This window comes from Balaenoptera borealis (assembly GCF_965194805.1).
Source record: "Balaenoptera borealis genome assembly, chromosome: 14".
Taxonomy (NCBI): domain Eukaryota; kingdom Metazoa; phylum Chordata; class Mammalia; order Artiodactyla; family Balaenopteridae; genus Balaenoptera; species Balaenoptera borealis.
The window spans coordinates 66,176,722-66,196,706 of record NC_138875.1 but is presented as its reverse complement, the minus strand read 5'-3'; the positions used below and the strand labels follow the sequence as shown (position 1 = coordinate 66,196,706).

Below are 19,985 nucleotides of genomic sequence, written 5' to 3'. Positions count from 1 at the left end.
TCATATAAGGAAGCTGTGACTTGAGGGGCAGGCTTCAGGAGGAGGGGCAGTTTTGTGGAGGAGAGTAGGGTGGAGGCAGAGGTACTCTGCCTGGCCCCTCACACCTGGGCCTCCCCACCCATGCCCTAGTGTAGTAGACACCCCACGTGGGGCACACCGGTGGGCTGGCACAGCCCCAGGGGCCCCAGGAGGGCAAGAGAGACCCACATTCTGAGATTGGCTTGAGAGGCAAGATTAACATAAGAGACAGCTAGGTTGTATGGCACTGACCCTAAGAGGCAGAGATTTGTGTGGACTGGGGAATCAGGGAAGGCTCCTTGGCAGTGGGCCTGAAGGACAAGTGAGATTTGGACCCATGGGGAAGAGAGGGAGGACATTCCAGATTGGAAGAATAAAAGCAAAGACACACTCTCCTCGACCTTGTCCCGCCCCAAATATAAATTCATAGAACCCTCACATTTTCACAACTGAGGACTGAAGAAAACCAAGAGGTTAAGGGGCCTACCCAGTGTTACACAGGTAGTGGAGAGGTGTTCTGCTCAATGGTTAGGTTCATGTTGGGGCTCCGGATTTACAGCTGATAGGAATGTGAGGACAAGCTCATGCCATTTCAGACATTTCCAAGTGATACTGAGAGAGATGTTAAAGGTGCAAAATGAGGGTGCTGAATGACCTCACAATGTGGGAATGGTGGGCCCATTTTAATATGAAATTCAAAACAAATTCATGACAAAAGGACATAATACAAAATGACAACATAATCATTACACTCCCCTCTCCCCTAGAAGTAAAAATCATTATAATCCTCTCTCTCTCCACCATGAAAGGATGAGATAAAGGCTCAGCAGCAGCCCCCGTGAAACACATGGTCACCACTGTGAAGAGGTGTTACTAAGACGATTTGGTCCGACTCAGAGAAGGAAAGAGACAACTCTGCCCTTAGCCTGATCAGGCCCACAGGAAGGAACCACATTGGGGGCAGCCTTTGAGAGTGTGGCAATGAGAGAGAACCTTCTTTAGGAGGGGACTCCCTGTTGCCGACCTTGAAAAAGCAAGGATGGGACATTCTTTTACTGGGGCTGTTGCAGAGGGGATGTGCCCAGGAGGTAGAGACTGCTTGGACTACTATTTTAGAGGTTGGGCCACCCTGGTTGAGAACCACAGCACCTTGTATTCCTAAACTGCTTGAATCAGCGGGTGCACGTTAGGACAGACGAAGTCAGGCCTCATTGGAGCAGACTGCCTTTGGGAGTGGTAGAAGGTAAAATGTGAAGGGGAATGCTCTGGAGGAGGTTTGTCATGGCAGGTGGGCCAGCATGAGACCATTCAGATTCTCCAAGGCTCCAGAGATTACTTGGCTGGGAGCATCCCTCTGATGTGGTGCGGGGACTCCTACCTTAACAGGACCTGGCTGGGCATCTGTGGGAGGCAGAATAAATGGTTTATTAACTTAAGAGAGCGAGAGACTCACCTGGGGGGTTCCACAAAACCACTTAAAAAGACTTGTACCTGGATTCTTGAGCCAACCCTCAGAAAACTTATCTAGATCTGGAGTAGGGCTCAGGAAGCTGCACTTTTAATAAGCTTCCTGGGCAGTCCCACCACAGTGGTCCATGGATAAAGTGACCAAATTATTGTGTATTCTCGGTTGCTTTTGGGAGTCAAAGTGGGCAATGTTAAAAACTGCAGCAGGCATACGTATAAACAGGGAATATTCAAGGCAAACAGAGGTGTATAGTTATTCTATGCATGAATCAGATTTGAGAAAAGCTAGCCTGGTGGTTAAAGAACACAACCCTTGGGACAGACAGACCAGATTCTGTCCTACTTACTTGTGTGATTTTGACCAAGTTCTTTTATCCTTCTGACTGTTTCTTCATATGGAAAAGAGCTATGGCTGTACATTTAGCACAATATTCTCTTTTGGCAAAGGTTGCTCTGGGTCCATTTGTGTTCTCTGCAACTTAATCCTTTCCGGTGTGCAAGCATTTTTAAGTTGTTTGGTGAAGTATTACATTTGACTTTCAACTGTTCATTACTTTGGGCAAAGCTTATATAATGCTGCAGAGACTAGAACCTATGCAGAGATAGTGAGAGGATGTTATAAGCTTATTCTGCCGGTTTATAAAAAAGTTTAACCTTTTCTCCTCTTCCTCCGCCTGCCACCAAGAGATGAGAAAGAAGGCAGAGCCTGGAAATGCACACCAAGCAATACTTCTGTGTCAGTTTGCCTTTTATTCCTCTGCCAGTACTTCCCAGAGAGATTTCACCAAAAGTGCCTAAGCTTGCCATGGCCATTGTTGTGAAGAAAATTTATCTCTATTGCTAGTCACATCCCCTTTTCCTTCTCCTGGGCGCTTAATGGATGTTTGGGGGCAGGAAATAAAATTTAAACTAAAAAAAAAAAAAAAAAAAGAAGGGGATGTGACCTGGGCACTGACTGGGGACACCCCGCCCCCCGAACTGACCCAATTCCTTCTGCTTTTTTGGAGGGGGGTGGGGGCTGCCTTTTTTCCTTGCATCGGAGGATGGATTTTAGATTTGCAGAGTGCTTGGCTGGAGGCTGCTGAGCCGACTTGCCTGGAGAGGAGGTTTCAGATTTCACTGTGCAAACCTTTTTCCACACTAAGCCGGGAGCTGTGACTCAGCCTCGCAGCCCTCTCCACTCCCTCCCCTCCCCTCCCCCCTCCCTCCCTTTCCCCCTTCCCCTCTGGCTCTGAGCATTGGGTTGAGCCGCCTTCATCTTGCTGAGCCTCTAGAAGGCATGGGATCCCAGGCCCATGCCCGCTTCTTTCCTGTGTTTGGCTTCAGCTTTGGGTAGAACTTTGCAGGAAGTGCCTGGCCTCTGCGGCCACCGTGTCACCAGGTGGCCAGGCCCAGAGAGGTTTTCCCGCTGGGTGTTGCTGGCAGAGGAGGGGAGAGCAAGTCCTCTCTCTCACTTTGCTCTGGTTCTGGGGAGACAGTGGCTTTCCAAATCCCCAAATAATGCACCTTGTGCTCAAGAGGAGGGGGACCCCTGTGGTGTGGGGACCTCTGGTATGAAAACCCGCAGGGTGAGAGGAAGGCAGGTCCCTGTGTGCTGGTTAGAAGCGGGAGGAGGCAACTGAGGGCTTTCTTCCCGCCCGTCACACTTGCATCGGAGCAATCTTGGGGGGTCAGTGAAATGAGGGGTGCTGAGTCCAGATGAGCTGGACAGTGGGCTGAGCCCTCAGGTGGGATGCAGGAGGGGTGGCCAGCCATCCAGAACTCAGGCTTAAAAGCATCAGTTCCTCAGACGTCGGTTTGGGGAGGTGTGTGCAGAGGGAATACGGCTGGGTTTTTAGTTGCCAGGGAGCCTCCTCACGACCCCATGGCATCTGGCTGCAAACCTGGCCCCTCAGTCTCACCTGGTGGGGGTGAAGCATCCACATCGGAGCCGATGGTCCCCCTGGACACGGGCCAGCAGACCCTCACGGGGTGGGGGGGATGACTTGGCTTTGCACCAGGTTTTAGCCCGGATATCGTGGAACCAGCACGTGGTTTCACAAACATGAATTCTTGCAGTTCTTGGGGTGAGCCTTGGGGCCCTGAGCCTGACCCTGAAGTTCTTACTGGAGACTCAGTGTTGATTTGACCTTGGTCATGAGCTCAGCGCAGTCACGGGCCTGGAAATCAGGTGGCATGCTCAGTGTTCTTCCAGGCGATAAAGAATATGTTGACTTTTTATGATTGTTATTTTTTAAAAAACAGTTCAAAGGTTCTTAGGATATGTGGAGGCTGGTAATTCTGAGCTAATGGAAAAGCCGGGCCCAGAGGAGGAGTTGGGGGCAGAGGATGGGACCTGTTGAAGGAGGTGGGGAGGGCACGGCCGGCCGCCCTAAAGAGTGACAGTGATGTTTTAGAGCTGAGGGGACCTCTATCCATTGTCGAGTTCACGGGCCCAATTTTAAGTCAGCAAAACTGAGACATGGATGGCTTAAGTGAACCGCACCATCTCAGGTGTGCAGCCTCCTGGACAAGACCAGAGCCTCTCGCTTCTGAGACATTCCCACCACGGCTTAGAGCTGCCCACCTGCCCCACCTGGAGGATGAGTCCCAGGTTGCAGGGCCAGAGCAGAGAGCCCCGTGGCCCAGGGGGACCATTCAGGTTCACGGGGAGTGAGGCCCTGACAGCTGAAGCCTTCCGCCCGTGCCCAGCTGCTGTGGGAAGCAGCTCCCGTGGTTGGCAAGTTTCGAGTAGGGGTTGCTGTAATTTAGGAAAAGAAGGCCTCGTGTTTATTTTATTTAAACAAGCAGACAAACCTGTGATTCCCAGAAGGAAGTGGAAGCTGGAGTCAGACCTGTTTTGGAGGGTGGGGTACAGAATTAGGATTCTGCATTAACAGGGTTTTGTGTTTTTTAATACAGTTGACCCCTCCCCAGCTGTCCTTGGGGATGCTGAGTGAAAGCTAGTTAAGTGCCTTTGCAAATCCTCAGGAGGAGGAGGCAGAACTTGACCATGGCCTTGGACTGTCCTGCAAGGACAATACAAAACCCAAAGTCCAGGGGGTCTGTGGGTGATAACCCAACACAACGATCTTGGTAACTAAAGCCCCTATGATGGTCCGTGGATTAAGGGTCCATGGGATTAAGAGGTACCAGGGTGCCTCTGTGCAGCTCTTGGGGTCCTCCTGCTACACTCACCCCAGAACTAGCCTCTGCTGGGACCCTCCTGTGGACACACACACAGGCAGAACCCAGCCTGGCCTTTGCGGCTGGCACCTGAGTGCAGACACCAGGGACCCAGGTGGATCGGCATGGCAACCAGCTCAGTGCCAGGCCGGGTGGGGGTAGTGCAGGATCTCTGCCCTGGCTGTCTGCTGGAGTCCCATGGGAATCTTTTACAGCCACCAGGGCCCAGGCCACCCCGGGCGTCTGACTCGGTCTGTGTTGGGCCCGCCTATGTTATGTTTTCAAAGCTCCCCAGGTGACGCTGCCCTGTAGCCAGGGCTAAGGACACCTGTTAGAAGGCGTGTGACCAGCTGGGACCGGAGGTGGAGGAATGGGGTGAGGCAGATGCGTGGGAGGGAGCTGGGACTTTGGCCGTGTGGGCGCCCGCAGCTCGGTGGCCGGTCTTAGCCTGCAGCCAGTCCAGCCGTGGCTCCTCCCGGCTGCCCACGTGGAAGGAAGTGAGAACAGCCCCGTTTCAGGCTCTGGAAGCCCGAGAGTGGCCCTGTGCTGGGCCCTGTGCCCACCTGGCCTGGGCAGTGTTTGGTGGTGGCAGTTGTTGTAAACTGGTGACTGACCGCCCCGGAGGCCACCTGTGCTGTAGCCTTGGGCTGCTTGCAGGTGAGTCACAGTGACGTGACTTAACCCAGTTGGGATGACCTCTTGGAAATCCCAGGTGCCCTTTGGAAGGAGTCGAGAAGTGGCCCTCATGTGAGATTTGGAACAGGCTGGGCCATTGTAAGTTGATGTCCCAGTGAGGGGGTCCCCTGAATTAGAACAGTTCTGGGAACAGAGCTACCAAAGGGCCAAGGGCTTGGAAGCACGTGTGGGCTTTGTGGTTTGGCCTGGGATGGGGCTGACTGCCGTCAGGTGCCTGTAGGAAGGTGTTAGCTCTATAACTAGGTACCCCCAAATAGGGAGCCTGCTGTAGCATAAGCCGCTCTCTGTGCTCACAGGGACACTGGCTGGGAGAGGCCTGCATCCTGTTTCCTGGCCCTGCACCTAGGTCAGCAGGATCAGGTCGGATCCCACAGACAAGGTAAAAGGATGTCCCTGACAGCAAGACACTGGCATTTGGGGTCCACCTTTCAGGGCCCCCTCCCGCTGCCCCACAGCTATCGAAAGCCCAGCCTCGTGTCGCCTGACGAGGGGGCTGCTGCTTCGTGCCCTCCTCGCGCTGCCGTCTTTGGCCAGTCAGTTGTGAAGGTGAGATCAGCCTACCTGAGGCCCCTGTTCCACGCCTGTAGGTGACCGGTGGGGCATGGAGCCCCTCTCCTGGCTCTAACACAGGCTGCTTCTCTGCAACGTAGATGCACCATTCGGGACGCCGCCGGGGTACAGCTGTGCCACGGACCGGGCCGAGGAGCAGCGCCGGCAGCAGGACGGGCTGCCCTACGTGGATGACTCACCCTCCTCCTCGCCCCACCTCGGCAGCAAGGGCAGGGGCAGCCGGGACGCACCGGAGTCCACCAAAGTGGTGAGTCCCGGGGTGGGAGGGCGGGTGCCAGCAGTAGCAAGTGGGTCATGGGGCAGCCAACAGTCGGAAGTCAGTTACTAAAGCCCTTATTCCCCCATCTGGTGCATGGGGACCGCCTGCTGGAAGCATGAGCTGGGGGATTGTGGGGCTCTGTCGGCGGGGCATGGACGAGGCAGGCAACCCGTGCTGAGGCCCAGAACTCGGCTGCCGTCTAAAGCAGCGGCAACTGGGGTGGTGGCCCGAGCAGGGTGGTGTCCGCACCCAGAGCACTGGCCCCCTTTTGCCAGAGGAGATGCTGAGATGACTCATCCACTTTCCAGGGTCTTTCTCCTGAGGTCTCATTGTCATTAATGATCCCGCCGTCACCTCCACTCTACAGATGGAGAACTGAGGCCCCGAGGTCCATGGCGAGTGCAAGCTGGCACATCCTGCAGGTGCCTCTCTCGTGGGCACACGGCTGGGGTGGTGGCGGAGCTGGTGTGCCAGCCCAGCCTGGCTCAGTGTCCTCACGCTCCCAGCGGTCCCACGGCTCAGGCGGGCACTTCTGAGGTGCATTAGGGCCCAGCTGGGCACCCCTTTGACCTGTCAGGATCTTTCCTTTTGGGCTGAGAGGGTGCTGTCCTTGGGGCACCTCTGTCTTTCTGGTCCCACTGTCCCTGAGGACAGACACCTTCCCCCTTCTGCTTAGCTTGTTTCTGGGTAATCTCCACTCTGAGTTTAAAAATGAGAGCGAGGGACTTCCCTGGTGGTCCAGTGGTTAAGACTCTGTGCTTCCACTGCAGGGGGCACAGGTTTGATCCCTGGTCGGGAAACTAAGATCCTGCATGCTGCATAGCGCAGCAAAAAAAAAGAGAGAGAAAGAGTGAGAGGACTCTGCTTTTCCCTGTGGCTGGAAGCATATCTTTTCACTGCAGTGGCCTCTCCGCTGGGCTGGCGCCTTAGCTGCAGAGCTACTTCTTTCTTTTGCTTTTGTGATTTCTGAAGACCGCCGTGCTGGGCAGGCTTCTCATCCTGAAACGGGGGTGGGAGGGGAGCCCATGTGTAATGCCTACCTCCCTCGTGCAGCTTCTTACCAAACAGCCAGTTTCACCATTTTACAGACGAGGAGACTGAGGTTCAGAGAGGCAAAGTGACTTGCTTGAGGCCACACAGCTACCAGATCTGAAGCCTTCCCCACCCCTCAGCTGACAGTCTTTCCCTCAACTGCCTTGCCTTTTTTTGATGCATCCCCTTTCTTCCTGCGTTGTGGGTGTCACTTGGTACAGACAAGCATCCTTACGGCTGAGCCCTGAACTTGGGACAGTCGTCCCTGTCCATCTATGGTCCCTGAGGACTGTCTTCCCCCCGCATGACCTTGCTCTACTTCAGGCCCCTTGAGGAGGCTGCTCTGCCCTCCCTGTGCCCCAGGCCCTTTGCGGCTGGATGCCCACCTACCTCTCCCTGGGCTCCTGCCCTCAGACCCCTGCCACACTGACTTGGGGTTCTGCCCCCACCTTTTAGCCCCCAGTTGAGGGGCTTATCTGCTGTGGAGCCTGTCCAGATCCAGGTGCTCACCCCCTCCTGCCTCGCGGAGCCCACAGGCATTTCTCACGTTACACACAAGGCAAGAGGCTGCACCTGCTTGCCAGGCCTGGGGGCTCCAGTCCCCAGCAGGCCACCTGGCCCAGAGAGGTGTCAGGAAGCACCTGGGTGAGATGGGGACCTGATCAGAGGAGGGCTGCACTGTTTTGTTCCAGAAGCCCCATGGTTAGGTGCTTGGAGCCCCAGGGTGTGCACCCTTCACTCCCCTGGAGACAGGCACAGCCCTGACTTTCTGGGTCCCCCGTCAGCTCTGCAGTGAGACTTCCTTCTTTCATCTTTGATTATGGGTTTGAAGACGATGCAGCTGTCACTTTCTAGCACCCACAGAAAGCATGGTGGTCTTGAGGTCACAGCTGCCTCATCCCCATCAGCCAGGGGAGGGATCCCTGCTCATCCCTCTCCGTCCCTACCTTCCCGGGTGGGGCTCATCCCCGGCTGCCGAACTTGGGTCCTTTGAGCGGTGAGCTGTCAGGAGGACCTTCCTGGGGACTCCATGGCAACTTGGGGGCTTGGTGGCCTCCTGGGGTGCAGGTCAGCTCCATGCATACCCGTCCCCAGGGGTGGGTAAGGGGTCAGCAGAGGCCAGGCCCCCCCCCTTGCCTGGGGCACTGTGGAAAGGATGCAGGTGGCCATGTAGGGTAGATCCTGGTGACCGAGGCTGTCCCAGCGCTGAGCGTCAGTGACATTCTCCATCCCTGGTCATTCTCAGAGGTGCCTGCCAGTCTTGTCTGTGTTTCCCCTGGACCCATGACTATGCAATGCCAGCCAGCGAGTGTCAGGATAAGGATGAGGGTCTGGGCATCACCCCCGGCTGCCATCCTGCGGGGAGGCGGTGTCCTTTGTTCTGCAGCTGTGCTGACCACCACATCCCAGCCAGGAGCAGCCCAGCCCTCACGGCCCAGGTTCTGCGCCCCAATCACCCCAGGCCCCAGGGTGGGGGTGGGCCTGGCAGCTGGCTGGTGGGTGGCAGTTCTGTTCCCCTGGGTCCCTCCCTCAGCTTCCCTACCTTGTTTTGCCACACCCAGTTCATTTTTTATTTTTTATTTGTTCTTTTAGCCTCAGGGTTGTGTTGCCTTGCCCTCTCCCCTCCCGGGCAGCAGTGAGAGGAGGCCTCCTTCCTTCCTTCTTCCACTCGCCCTTTTCCTCCAGCTTCCTCCCTCGGTCTCCCGTCTGGACTGGGTGCATTCACGCGCCCTTCCCAGCGCAGGCACGTGCCGAGGTGGGGTCGTAAACATCGCTGGTCCCCGCCCTGGCCTTTGCTCTCTCTTCTGCACTTCCCCTCCACCCTCTCTCCTCCGAGTGGGGTGGGCCAGTGTCCAAGCTGAGCCGAGCCGTCCTTGTCTGCTGCCACTGGCCCGTTTGAGGCTCAGAAGAAGGTTGTAGTCTGAGGAGAGGTGCCCTCGCCCCCGCCCAGACGTTCCCTTAAGCTGGCTGCACCCTTTGGAACAGAGAGCTGGACGGGGCGCTGTCCTGCCTACGTGCCTTTTCCGCCCGGCTCTCCAGGCCGCGGCGGTGGGAGCAGCCCCACTGGCCGTGCTCACAGTAGTGGGGTTGTTCCCGGGCGCACGAGCCTTCACCCTGGACCCGCTGGGAGGCACGTGCACGGTCCGCTGGGAGCTTGCTTCCCCGAGGCGCCTCCGCTCGCGACGTGGCCTCTGTGGTCTGAGGTGAGAGGAGATGATGGGATCCCTCCACCCTGCACATCTGTGCTGATGGTGGTGGCACTGGGGGCCCAGAGCAGGCTGCATGGATGGTCCTAGACCCCAGGACCCGCTTGTCTCACGGACAGGGGTTCCCTGGAGGGGCCCTTGGAGCTTCGTAAAGATGCGGCCAAGCCAGGGCCCAGCCAGCGGTTCTGGATCCTCTCATTGGTTGGTTTATTCTGTGAGTCTTCGTGGAGCACCTGTGTGTTCCGGGCGCTGTGCCCCAGAGGCTCCCATTCTTGGAGCCGCTGCCCAGTATGGCCTGGACGGGGGCTGTGGTGTGGGACGTGGGTGTCCTTTCCCCGGAGTGGCTCTAAGCCAAAAATCTGATGGCTGTCCCCCATGTGTGCACACACAGCTGTCTCCCATTCACCCACAGGCTGGGAAACCAATGACGGAAAGCACAGGGCTGTTACATCCCCTTCTCTGGACACAGGGCCCCAGCCGTCTGGCGCCTCCCTCAGACTACAGTGAGGCCGGTCAGCACAGGCCGGGCAGAGGGAGGGCAGCCTCAGCCTGGTGGAGCACAGGCCATGGGTACGGCCAACCTGACACCGGCTTGCCTTGTTGGTGGTCCAGGAGCAAGTGAGGGCTGTGGCCAGGAAGTCGATGAAAACAGCATCATCTCTTTTAGTTTCCTGGGCATCTGTAATAAAGTACCACAGACCGTGTGGCTTAAAAAACAGAGGTTGATTTATCCCAGTTGTGGAGGCTGGAAGTCAGCAGGGTTGGTTTTTCCCGGGGCCTCTCTCCTTGGCTTAGAGATGCCCGTCTTCTCCCTGTGTCTTCCCGCTCTGTGTGTCTGTGTCCTAATCTCCTTCTCTTGTTCTTTTTTATATTGAGGCATTGACATATAACATATTCGTTGTAGGTGTACAACATAACGATTCAATATATGTGTATATTGTAAAATGATCGCTAACCATAAGTCAACATCCATCACCACACGATTACAAATTTGTTTTCTTGTGATGAGAACTCTTAAGATCTATTCTTTCAGCAACTTTCATGTATACGATACAGTATCATTAACTATAGTCACCATGCTGTTCATTACATCCCCAGGGCTTATTTATTTTATAACTGGAAGTTTGTACCTTTTGATCGCCTAGTCTCTTCTTAGAAGGATACCAGTCATTTTGGACTAGGGCCCACCCTAATGACCTCATTTTAACTTGATTACTTCTCTAAAGACCCTTTCTCTGCACACAGTAACATTCTCGGGCACCAGGGACACATCGCCCCCGTAACACCATCACAAGTAGGGGTGGAATGTGGTCTGCCAGCCTCTTGGACCCTACCCCCTGCATCTGCATCCAGGGGCGCATCAGCTCTGTGCTTCTGAGGCAAAGGCAGCCGAGCATCACCCCACATATAGGAGGGGCGTTTAGTAGTAGGGAGAGGGGACCTTGCCGTAGCCCACATGTATGCGGGTCCAGAGTCTGGAAAGCAGGCTCAGAAGAGCAGGTTCAAGGGACAAAGACCCTGAACCCAGGGGATGGGGTTTCCCTTGGGCAGGTGGCCACAGCCCCCAGCCCCACCACTGTGGCTGGGAGGGAGGCGGTGCTGCCTGGGCCTGGTTGGTCCAAGGGTCAGGTGGCAGTGGCACAGAGGCCGGCGAGGCAGATACCAGGAGAGGAGAGGGGAGCCGTGGAAGGAGTCGGGGTGGCCGTGTGGGGGGCCCGACGCCCCCTGGGCTCAGCCTCTTCCAGGACAGCCACTCCTTGGTCACGGGTAGAAGGTGTGGAGAGAGGCCTTGCCCACCCTGCTCAGCTCCAAACTGCCCGTTTCCTGGGGTCAAGACCAAGGGTGGCCTTCGGCTTAGCTGGATGACCATCCAGAATTTGCAGTGACCACAGTCGAGCTGACATGCCAGGACTCCCGTGCCTTCCTAATTTAATCCCACCTGGAACCTTCTTGGGAAGCTTGTCCTCAGGTTGGCAAGCCAGCTTCCTCTCTGAGAGGGGCCGCCTCAAGCACCCTACCCCGGGTCTGATTTTTGTCTGTTTCTCCTGCAGAGTGAGCTGGACTTGGAAAAGGGCTCGGAGATGAGGAAATGGGTCCTGTCTGGAATCCTGGCTAGCGAGGAGACTTACCTGAGTCACCTGGAGGCGCTGCTGCTGGTGAGGAGGGTGCAGGGGCTAAGCGGGCAGGATGGGCCCTGGCGAGCTCTGCTCACGCGTCCCAGGTCCCAGGTCAGCCTGGGAGCAGCCCACCCTTCCAGGATCCTCGACACACCTGTGGGCAGGCAGGACATGCCACCTCTGTGGAGGTTGGGCCTCCCCAAGGGGCAGTGGATGCCAGTGAAAGACTCGGGTACCAAACCAAGCTGGCTTTAAATTTTTATTGTTAATGGAATTTTAAAAATAAAAGCATGTATGTCACGTGACCACAGTGCACTTGACAAGTGGCGAGACCTGACATCTGTGCTGCCCCACCAGTCACCTGTGCCCTCTTTCAGCCCATGAAACCTCTGAAGGCTGCTGCCACCACCTCTCAGCCGGTGCTGACGAGCCAGCAGATCGAGACCATCTTCTTCAAAGTGCCTGAGCTCTATGAGATCCACAAGGAGTTCTACGACGGGCTCCTCCCCCGCCTGCAGCAGTGGAGCCACCAGCAGCGCGTGGGCGACCTATTCCAGAAGCTGGTGAGTGACCCGGAGCGGGGACCGGCAGCCTCCTGGGGGTGACGGGGGGACGGGCGGGGGCCAGGCCTCTCCCTGAGCCTGGTGCCACCTGCGGGTGAGGCTGCTGAGGGCACGATGGGGAGGGAGAGTCTGGGACACATCTTACTGCCTGGGATGCCGAAGGGGGGGCTGCGGGGAGGGGGCGCCGCCACAGCACCACTGCTGGACCCCGCGTGAAAGCAAGGCTTCCCTCCCTCTGCTGGCCCCAATGCCATCTCTGGTCCTTTCCGGGTCCGCTCAGTTTTACTCAAGGTTCCCAGTCTCCAGACTGGTCCCCTCTAGACCACAAAGAAGCCGCTGCCCTGGGAACAGGACTCAGACTCTGGGCAGGGGGACTGGGGCAGGCAGAGCCTGGAGGGGCAAGCACAGGTGGGGACAGCGGGGGTTTGTTGTACTTTATTTCATTTTTGCAGTTCTATGAATTAAAGGCTCTTGAATTAATCAAGAATTTTTTTTTTAAAAAGTGGTTTGGGGAGGGAAGGCTGGTCAATAAAAGTCAGGGAGCCCTTGGGTCCCCAGGGGGTCCCTGGCTGAGGAAGTGGTGAGAACAGGCCTTCCGTGTGGCCCCAGCTCCCGCCGCAGCCATTTTGGGGACCTGGAGGCACGTTTAATGCTAGCGACTGTGACAGCAGCTCCCTGGAGCCTTGCAGGAATCAGGACGCGTCCTGTGGACAGGCTGGAGGAAGGCAGGAGGGCTGGTTTGTACCTGGGGATGGCCATGCCAGGCTGTGAACCGAGGGACCATGAGGCCATCTGGTCCCCGGGTAGTGGGTTCAGCTCTGATCAGGGGGCTCAAAGGGGCCTGCGGGTGCCCTGTCTCACCTGAGCTGAGGCAGCCCCACCAGGCAGGTCCCGTCTCCACCCCATGCAAGTGAGGAGGCCGAGGGGCAGGAGGTCACCTGCCCAGACGGTACCCCTGGTCTGTCTGCCTCCAGGAAGAGTGCTTTGCCCTGCCTTCAGGGGCATAATACTGGAGGGTGGGTGGTGCTGGATGACAGAACAAGGGTTTCTGCAAGGGCTCAGTGGGCCAAAAACTGGCTGGGAGTCCATTCGGCATACGTAGCTCTGGGTCCCTGGTTAGAGGGAGGGAGAGGCGGCCGTGGGGGCAGGTCAGGGACCTTCTCTGGCCATTTGCTGACCTCGGGGCTCACGAGGAGCCAAGGATTCAGCTTTTAAAAAGTCAACGGGATTGGGAAAATCTAGTAATCAGATGAAGCGGTTTGGTGGACCCCTTGGCACTGGCGAGGCCACCCCCGGAAGGGACCAGGCTCGGGTGAACACTGAACTGAGACATGGGTAACGTAGAACTTGTCCCAGCAGAAGGGGTGGTTGAGGGACCTGAGGATGATGGAGAAAACTCTCAGATGGAGCTGCCGGATCGATGTTTGTCTTCCAAGGTGTGAGGTTCATGTGTGAGGAGCCCCCACCTCTGTGGGTCTAAAGGGGGAGCCAGTCTCTTTAGGTGGAGGCTGGTGGGGCATGTCTCTATATAAGGGGCAGCAAAGAGGCCACCTCCCAGCACTGTGAGCCCCCATCCTGAGACGCCCTCGAAGGCGGGTGCTGGGTAGGCCTGGGTGACCGGGATTCCACCTCTGAGGACCCCTAATCCTGATTAAAGGGTTGCCCGGGCCTCCTGTGCTCTTTCCCTGGAGTGTTCTCCCTCCCGAGGAAAGCCGGTCTTCTGGGGGTGGGGTGGCCAAGGTCACCTGGCCCTCTCTAAGTGCCCAGAGCACGCGGTGAAAGACCACCAGCCCCCAACCCTCCTGGCCGCCCAGACGCCCAGCTGGCCCACCGCCGGCCTGTCTTGGCTCATACTGGGCTCTGGCGTTCCGCCCGGGTGTGGCTTTCCTGTTGGCCACCGCCCCGGGCTGCAGATTTTCCCGCCCGGGACCCCTTTCCCGTGGCCAGAGAGTGGAAGGCTGTGTTTTGACGCAGGTGCTCCCCATCGTTGAAGCCCACATCTTTGAAGAATTGTGTTGTGGGCAGAAACTGCAACCACACTCTTCCCCAAATAACACTCTGAAGTCACTCGGAAACTGAAAAAAAAAAAAATTAATAGTCTGATGAACACCAGAATTTGGAAAGTTTCCTCTGGTTTCCCTGGTGTCCTTGAACTACCTTCACGTATCAGATGTTGCAGCGCAAAGACGTGGGGAGAGAGGTGGGGCTGCCGTGGGAAGTGGAGCCCCAGGAACCACGTGCTGCATGTTCACGTGTGTGCCGCCGGGGCCGGGCGCTGGGTCTCCCCAAGGACAGACAGAGACCGTCCCCGTCCCTTTCAGATCAGCACAGCGGGGTCAGGCTCCCCAGCTAGGAGAGTCTTAGGACCCGAGGAGCCTGTGATGCCCCAGCCCTGGTACCTCTGCCACCTGGGAACTCATGAGCCACACCTGGTAGCTAGGAAGCCCTGTCCTGACGGTGCCTTGACTCCCGTTCCTGTGGGGCTGTGGGTTATTGCTACCCATCTAGGGGCTTTGTTTCTGGCTGAATTTTTATCAGCTCCGGTTTTTTGTTTCTAATGATTTCAAACTTCCTGAATTGTTGCAAGAATAGCACAAAGAACTGGGTGTGCGCCGGATATACCAATTGTAACATTTTGCACTGATTGTAACATTTTGCCACATTTGCTTAATCTTTATCTCTTTCTCTCTCCTTTGTATACACCCCCCCCCACACACACACACACGCACACATGCTGAATAGTTTGAGAATAAAATGCAGATCCCTCTGCCCTTTTACCCCTAAATACTTCATCGTGTATTTGCTAAGGACATGCTCTTCCACAACCCACAGGACAGTCCTCCATCGGAGGACGGTTCACAGTTGAGTGATATTATTATTTAATATGCAATGCTTCTACAAATCTCTCCCAAGTTAGCCATCGTGTTCTTTGTAGCCATTTTCCTTCGGAGTCGGGATGCAGTCCAGGTCGCGAGATGTACGTGGTTGTCAGGTCTCCTTAGTTTCTTTCCATCTGTACCAGTTTCTCAACCTCTGCTGGTCTTCCACAACCTTGACATTTTTCTGAAGGATGCATTCTAGTTTGGGTCTGATGTTTCTTCAGGAATAGATTCAGGTTCTGCGCTTCTGGCAGGAAGAGAAAAAAAAACCACTGCAGTGATGCTGTGTCCTGTCGGTGCCTCACATCGGAGGGCATGTGATCTCCATTGGTTTATTGGTGCAGCTCGGGTTCTGATTAGTGCATGAATTGCTTGGAACTTCTCAAAAACCACTTGGAAGATGTGAGCTCCTGGAAGAGGGGGCAGGAGAGGTAATGAAAGGGGTTCTCCTCCCAAAGACCCTGTGTTAGTTTACTAAGGCTGCTACAGTCCAGGTGGCTCAAACAACAGAGATCTATCTCCCATTTCTGGAGGCTAGAAGTCTGAGATCCAGGTGTGAGCAGGGCTGGTTTCTCCCGAGACCGCTCTTCTCGGTGCGTAGAGGCCGTCATCTCTGTGTCCTCACGTGGTTGTCCCTCTGTCTGTGTCCTAATCTTTTCTTCTCATAACGCCCCTAGTCAGATTGGATCAGGGCCCACTTGAATGGCTTCATTTTTGCCCAATCACTTCTTTAGGTCCATCTCCAAATACAGTCACATTCTGAGGTGCTCAGGGTTAGGGCTTCCAACATATGCATTTTGAGGGGACACAGTTCAACAGTGATATCCCCTCAGGACTTGGCTGAGCCGTTGCCTCTTTAGAGAGACCGCCCTGACCACAGTATCTAAAGCAGCCCCGCTGTTCTCCTCGCCTGCTCTGCCTTCAGCCATCTGCCATATTACTTGTTGCTTTACTTATTCATCGTGTGTCTCCTGCTAGCCGGCTGCGCTGTGTCTGAATGATTCGAGGTGACAGTGCCTCAAGCAGGGCCTTTGTTTTTGTGGGAGACGCTCAGTGAGTGAGGGTGAGGGGGAGAAGGCAGGGCTCTGGGTCCAACCGGATGGCAGGGAACCTGGCGTCTGGAATGCAGCGACTCGTCCAGGTAATCAGCGGGGCCGGGCAGGGCCTTCTCCAGCTGCTGCTTTTTCTCTCGCGCCCCCAGGCCCGCACGCAGCCCCCTCAAGGAGCGAGTCCAGAAGACCAGACAGTGCCAAGGGCATCTGGGATTGCCATCTGAAGAAACATAAAATTCAATATAAATGCAAATGCACGTAGAAATAAAATTTAGGTTCGATGCAGACCGAACACCAGGATCAGCAGCAAAAGCCTCAGGCCTCCCGCTCCTGGTTGGCTGCAGTGGGAGGCCTGGCCAGCAGGTCACGGCTTCTGCCCTTACACCCCAGGCCGGGGTTTCCCTGCTGCCTCTGGAGGTGACCTGGGGCCCAGCGATGGTGGTGGCTGCACACAGGACCCCTCCCCCCAACCATGGAAGTCTTTACTCAACTGAGTGTTGGAGCAGGAGGCCGAGTGAGGAGACACTCTATTAATGCCTTTGGTTGAGAACAGGACAAACAAACACCTCTCGCCTTGCACCTGGCAGCAGAGGTCTCCCACCTGCCAGGTGTGTAGCATGACACCTGGGCCCCGTCACCAGGTCTGGGCTGGGCTCATGTCTGGGCAGCGCGAGCCCCTCTTCTCCAAGGGCGGCTCAACTGAGTGTTTCTTGCGTGTCTGAAGAGATCAGGTAGGAGCAGAGCAGTGGCCCCTCAGGCCAGGGATGGGTCCACTGAGGTCTCCCGCAGCCAGGATGAGAAGGGGCCGCTCCATCCCACCTGCTGGAGACGCTCATCCACGTTCACTGATATCCTGGAACTTCAGCTGCTGCTGGTGGCCCCATTTAAATGAGTGGGGTGGGAGGACGAAGAGAACTGCTTCCCCCCCGCCCCGGGGCTGTGAGTCACTTCTCAACGTGTCGCTTTGGAAGAAGAAAGCGTGCTTAGCGCGTGGGGAGGGGAAGCAGGTGGGAGGCAGTGACAGCGTGGAGGAGCTGAGTTTCCTGCAGCCCTGCACTGTCTGCCGCACCTGGGCTTCCTCCAGAGCTGTGCACAGAAGCCCGTTACCCAGAGGGATGGAGACCGCCTGTCCCGCACCTGTCCCACACCTGCCCTACACCTGTCCCACACTCTCTTCCTTCCTCCCTGCAGGCCAGCCAGCTGGGTGTGTACCGGGCCTTTGTGGACAACTACGGAGTTGCCATGGAAACGGCTGAGAAGTGCTGTCAGGCCAACGCTCAGTTTGCAGAAATCTCTGAGGTACGCGTGACGCTGTTCAGACAGGTGCGCCCCTCCACCTCCTGAGGGTGGGCTGTGGGCTGGTCGTTGGCACACCGTGACCCGGGAGAACAAGGCACAGCAAACTAAGGTCTGGTTGTGAACCTCAGCTGTGTTTCCAGATGCCTGTGGGTTGTCATGAGCAGACAGACGGAGCAGCCCGAGGAGCACCCTGCCTCCCCAGAGGCCAGGGCCCAGCTCTGGGGTACCCCGGACAGACTTGCACTGTCTGTGTGCAGTTCGGGATGCCCATAGTTCTGCCTCATTAACAGAGGTCTCGACACTTGAGTCCTGAGGCCGACTTTGCACCTTGCGGATGGAGAGCGGGTGGGGAGGTGTCATGCTCTGCTCCTCTGGGGTCTGCAGCCGGCCCGGGGGATGGGGCTGGTGTGCGTTCTGTCGACCCGCATGGGAGGAAGCTGCAGGCTGGGCACCGCACCGGCCCGGGGGCTCTGAAACCTCAAGCCCTGGAGTGTTAGCACGAGGGACCTCGGAAGAGCCCCCCGGATGCAGAAGACAGGTGGCCATTGGGGGCTGGTGGCCATGCCAGGTCCTCCCTGCCCCGCTCCATCCTGCTTCTGCCCGTGGCAGTTGGGTGATACTTTCTTCTTCCCAGACCTGTAGTCCTCAGAGCCCTGACCTGCCTTCCCCGCCAAACAAGGATTCTGGGTGGGAAGACCTCCAAGTGAAACCCCAGCTTTAAGAAGAGAAACGGAAACTAGAAATAGGCAGGGGAGGGTCTCTTGCTGGGATACGATCGTACCCTGACTGCTACACCTGGGCTTTCTTTGTTCCAGGGGATTTGTGCTATTTTATAATTTATCACGGGGGCTGGGGCCTGTGGGTCCCGGCACCAGCGTCTCCCATGGTGATAATGTGCCACACCGTTCCCCAGAGCCCATGGGTGCCCTGCTCCCCACCTGTTGCCGCTGGTAACGGGCTACATGCACCCAGGGCTTCAGGTTGGCTCCGCACTTCCCTCTGAAGCTGCCCTGGTTTGCCTGCAGCATTGGGTCTGTTCCTCTCTTTAGCTCATTAAACTAGCAGCCCCCATACCCCTAACAGCTGGAATGCTGGCACCGAGTCCCAGGTGACTTTGACAAATTAGAGTCATAATCTTTTAAGAGCAGGCTGTGGTTAAATGGAGCCAAGTTCACGTCCACCAGGACAGGTGTCCACAGAGGAGGGAGGAAACGATGGTGGCACACCACCCGGGAGTCACGTGGTCCCATCAACCAGGCACAGGTGGGAATCTGAGCCGAGGCCCAGGCCCAGGCAGCAGGACGGGGTTCGGTGCGGCCAAATGCCGGTTCTGTGAAACTTTTACCATCAGGTGGTATCCACTTTGGTTTTCCATCCATGTTTCAAAAAAGACCCAGAGAAATTAGAGCCACACAGACAGTGAAATGAACCAAAAGGACACAGAAGAAGCAGGCCATTTAGAGGTGTGGGGAGTTGCATTCTGGGGGGTCAGAGCTCGGCCATGGAGACTGGATGTCCATCTCCAAGGACAGGCAGGGTGGAGCAGTGGTCCTTCATGTCTCCCAGGACTGGCCTGAGAAATGGGTGTGCTGCAGTGTCCAGTCAGACTGGGGTTGCCTGAGATGGGTTCTGTGAGCTCAAGCTCCCCAGATAATAAGTAGGTAACAGGAATCATGTGAAAAGGGCTTCCGGAGTCTAGTCAGTTTGGGAAATGTGGGGTTAAACCAAACTTGTAAGTTTTCTTAAGGCAGGCCTCCCAGAGCCCCGAGATGCTCAAAGTGCCCACGTTCATCACACCTTCCAGGGGCCCTTGGCGCGTGGGCTGCTGCCCTGGCTCATGTGAGCGGCACCTAATTCTTGCAGATTTGAGCTCTCACGCCCCCTCACCCCCCCGCCCACCCTCTGGGAGCTGCTGAGGCAGACAGATGGAGGAGTCATTGAGGGGAGCTAAATTCTCAGGAGAGGCACCAAGGTGCATTGTGAGTTTGGCCCCCGTGAGTTTAAAATACACTATGTTTTCTAGTCCCAAGAGGTTTCCCACAGCCTGAGAGGTTGCGAGGGCCATCTCCAGGCCCCTTCCCATTCCTGTGCTGTGTTTTTTGTTTGCTCAGAAGTCTCATACTGGGATTAACCACAGCTTCTTTCCAGAGACTATTTCAGGCACACAGGGACCTTTTATCCACATTTCTCTTGGTACCGTGGACCAAATCAGCAGTGCCTTTGACACGGTTGTGTTGAAAAATGACCCACCCACTAAAAAGCTCTGCTTACTTCCTGGGCAAGGACGTTTGCAAAGTCAGGAGAGGGGAGGCTGGGGTGGAGGCAGAGTGCATGCCAGCGGCCTGCCCTGGCCTCCCCGAAGCTGAGTGCTCTTCTTTCTGACCCACCAGCCCCTGCACGTTGTTTAACTGCTCCAAGAAAGCTGATCCGTGCACCCAGGGTGGGCGTTGCCAGTTGCCTTTCTTTGCAGGATCCTCTGTGTCAGAGGTTCTCAACCAGCACTGATTTTGTCCCCTGGAGACACTTAGCAATGCCGGGGGATGTTTTAGATTGTCACAGCAGGAGGAGAGGGTGCTGCTGCACCCATAGGATGCTATTCAACATCCCAGAGTGCATAGGACAGCCCCTTAGAATAGAGAATTTCTGATCCTAATGTCAGCA

At 56.2% G+C, this 19,985-nt stretch overlaps 1 protein-coding gene and 1 long non-coding RNA gene across 7 annotated transcripts in view; one reads left to right on the top strand and one right to left on the bottom strand.

Moving 5' to 3' along the window:
• BCR (BCR activator of RhoGEF and GTPase) overlaps positions 1 to 19,985 on the top strand; it is a 102,649-nt gene that overhangs the window by 47,773 nt on the left and 34,891 nt on the right. For all 6 annotated transcript variants that reach the window (XR_014234174.1, XM_082354145.1, XM_082354143.1 and 3 more), the window contains exons 2-5: positions 5,997 to 6,163; positions 11,466 to 11,570; positions 11,909 to 12,094; positions 17,217 to 17,324. Coding sequence is in view for 5 of the 6 variants with exons in the window: in XM_082354145.1 (XP_082210271.1) it covers positions 5,997 to 6,163; positions 11,466 to 11,570; positions 11,909 to 12,094; positions 17,217 to 17,324 (566 nt within the window). In the remaining variant the exon portion in view is untranslated. The remainder of the gene's footprint in view (positions 1 to 5,996; positions 6,164 to 11,465; positions 11,571 to 11,908; positions 12,095 to 17,216; positions 17,325 to 19,985) is intronic.
• On the bottom strand, positions 582 to 5,031 carry LOC309611352. The gene is made up of 2 exons (XR_014234471.1): positions 1,833 to 5,031; positions 582 to 1,419 (listed from the first exon to the last, which is right to left on the bottom strand). It is a non-coding gene; the product is annotated as an uncharacterized lncRNA (long non-coding RNA).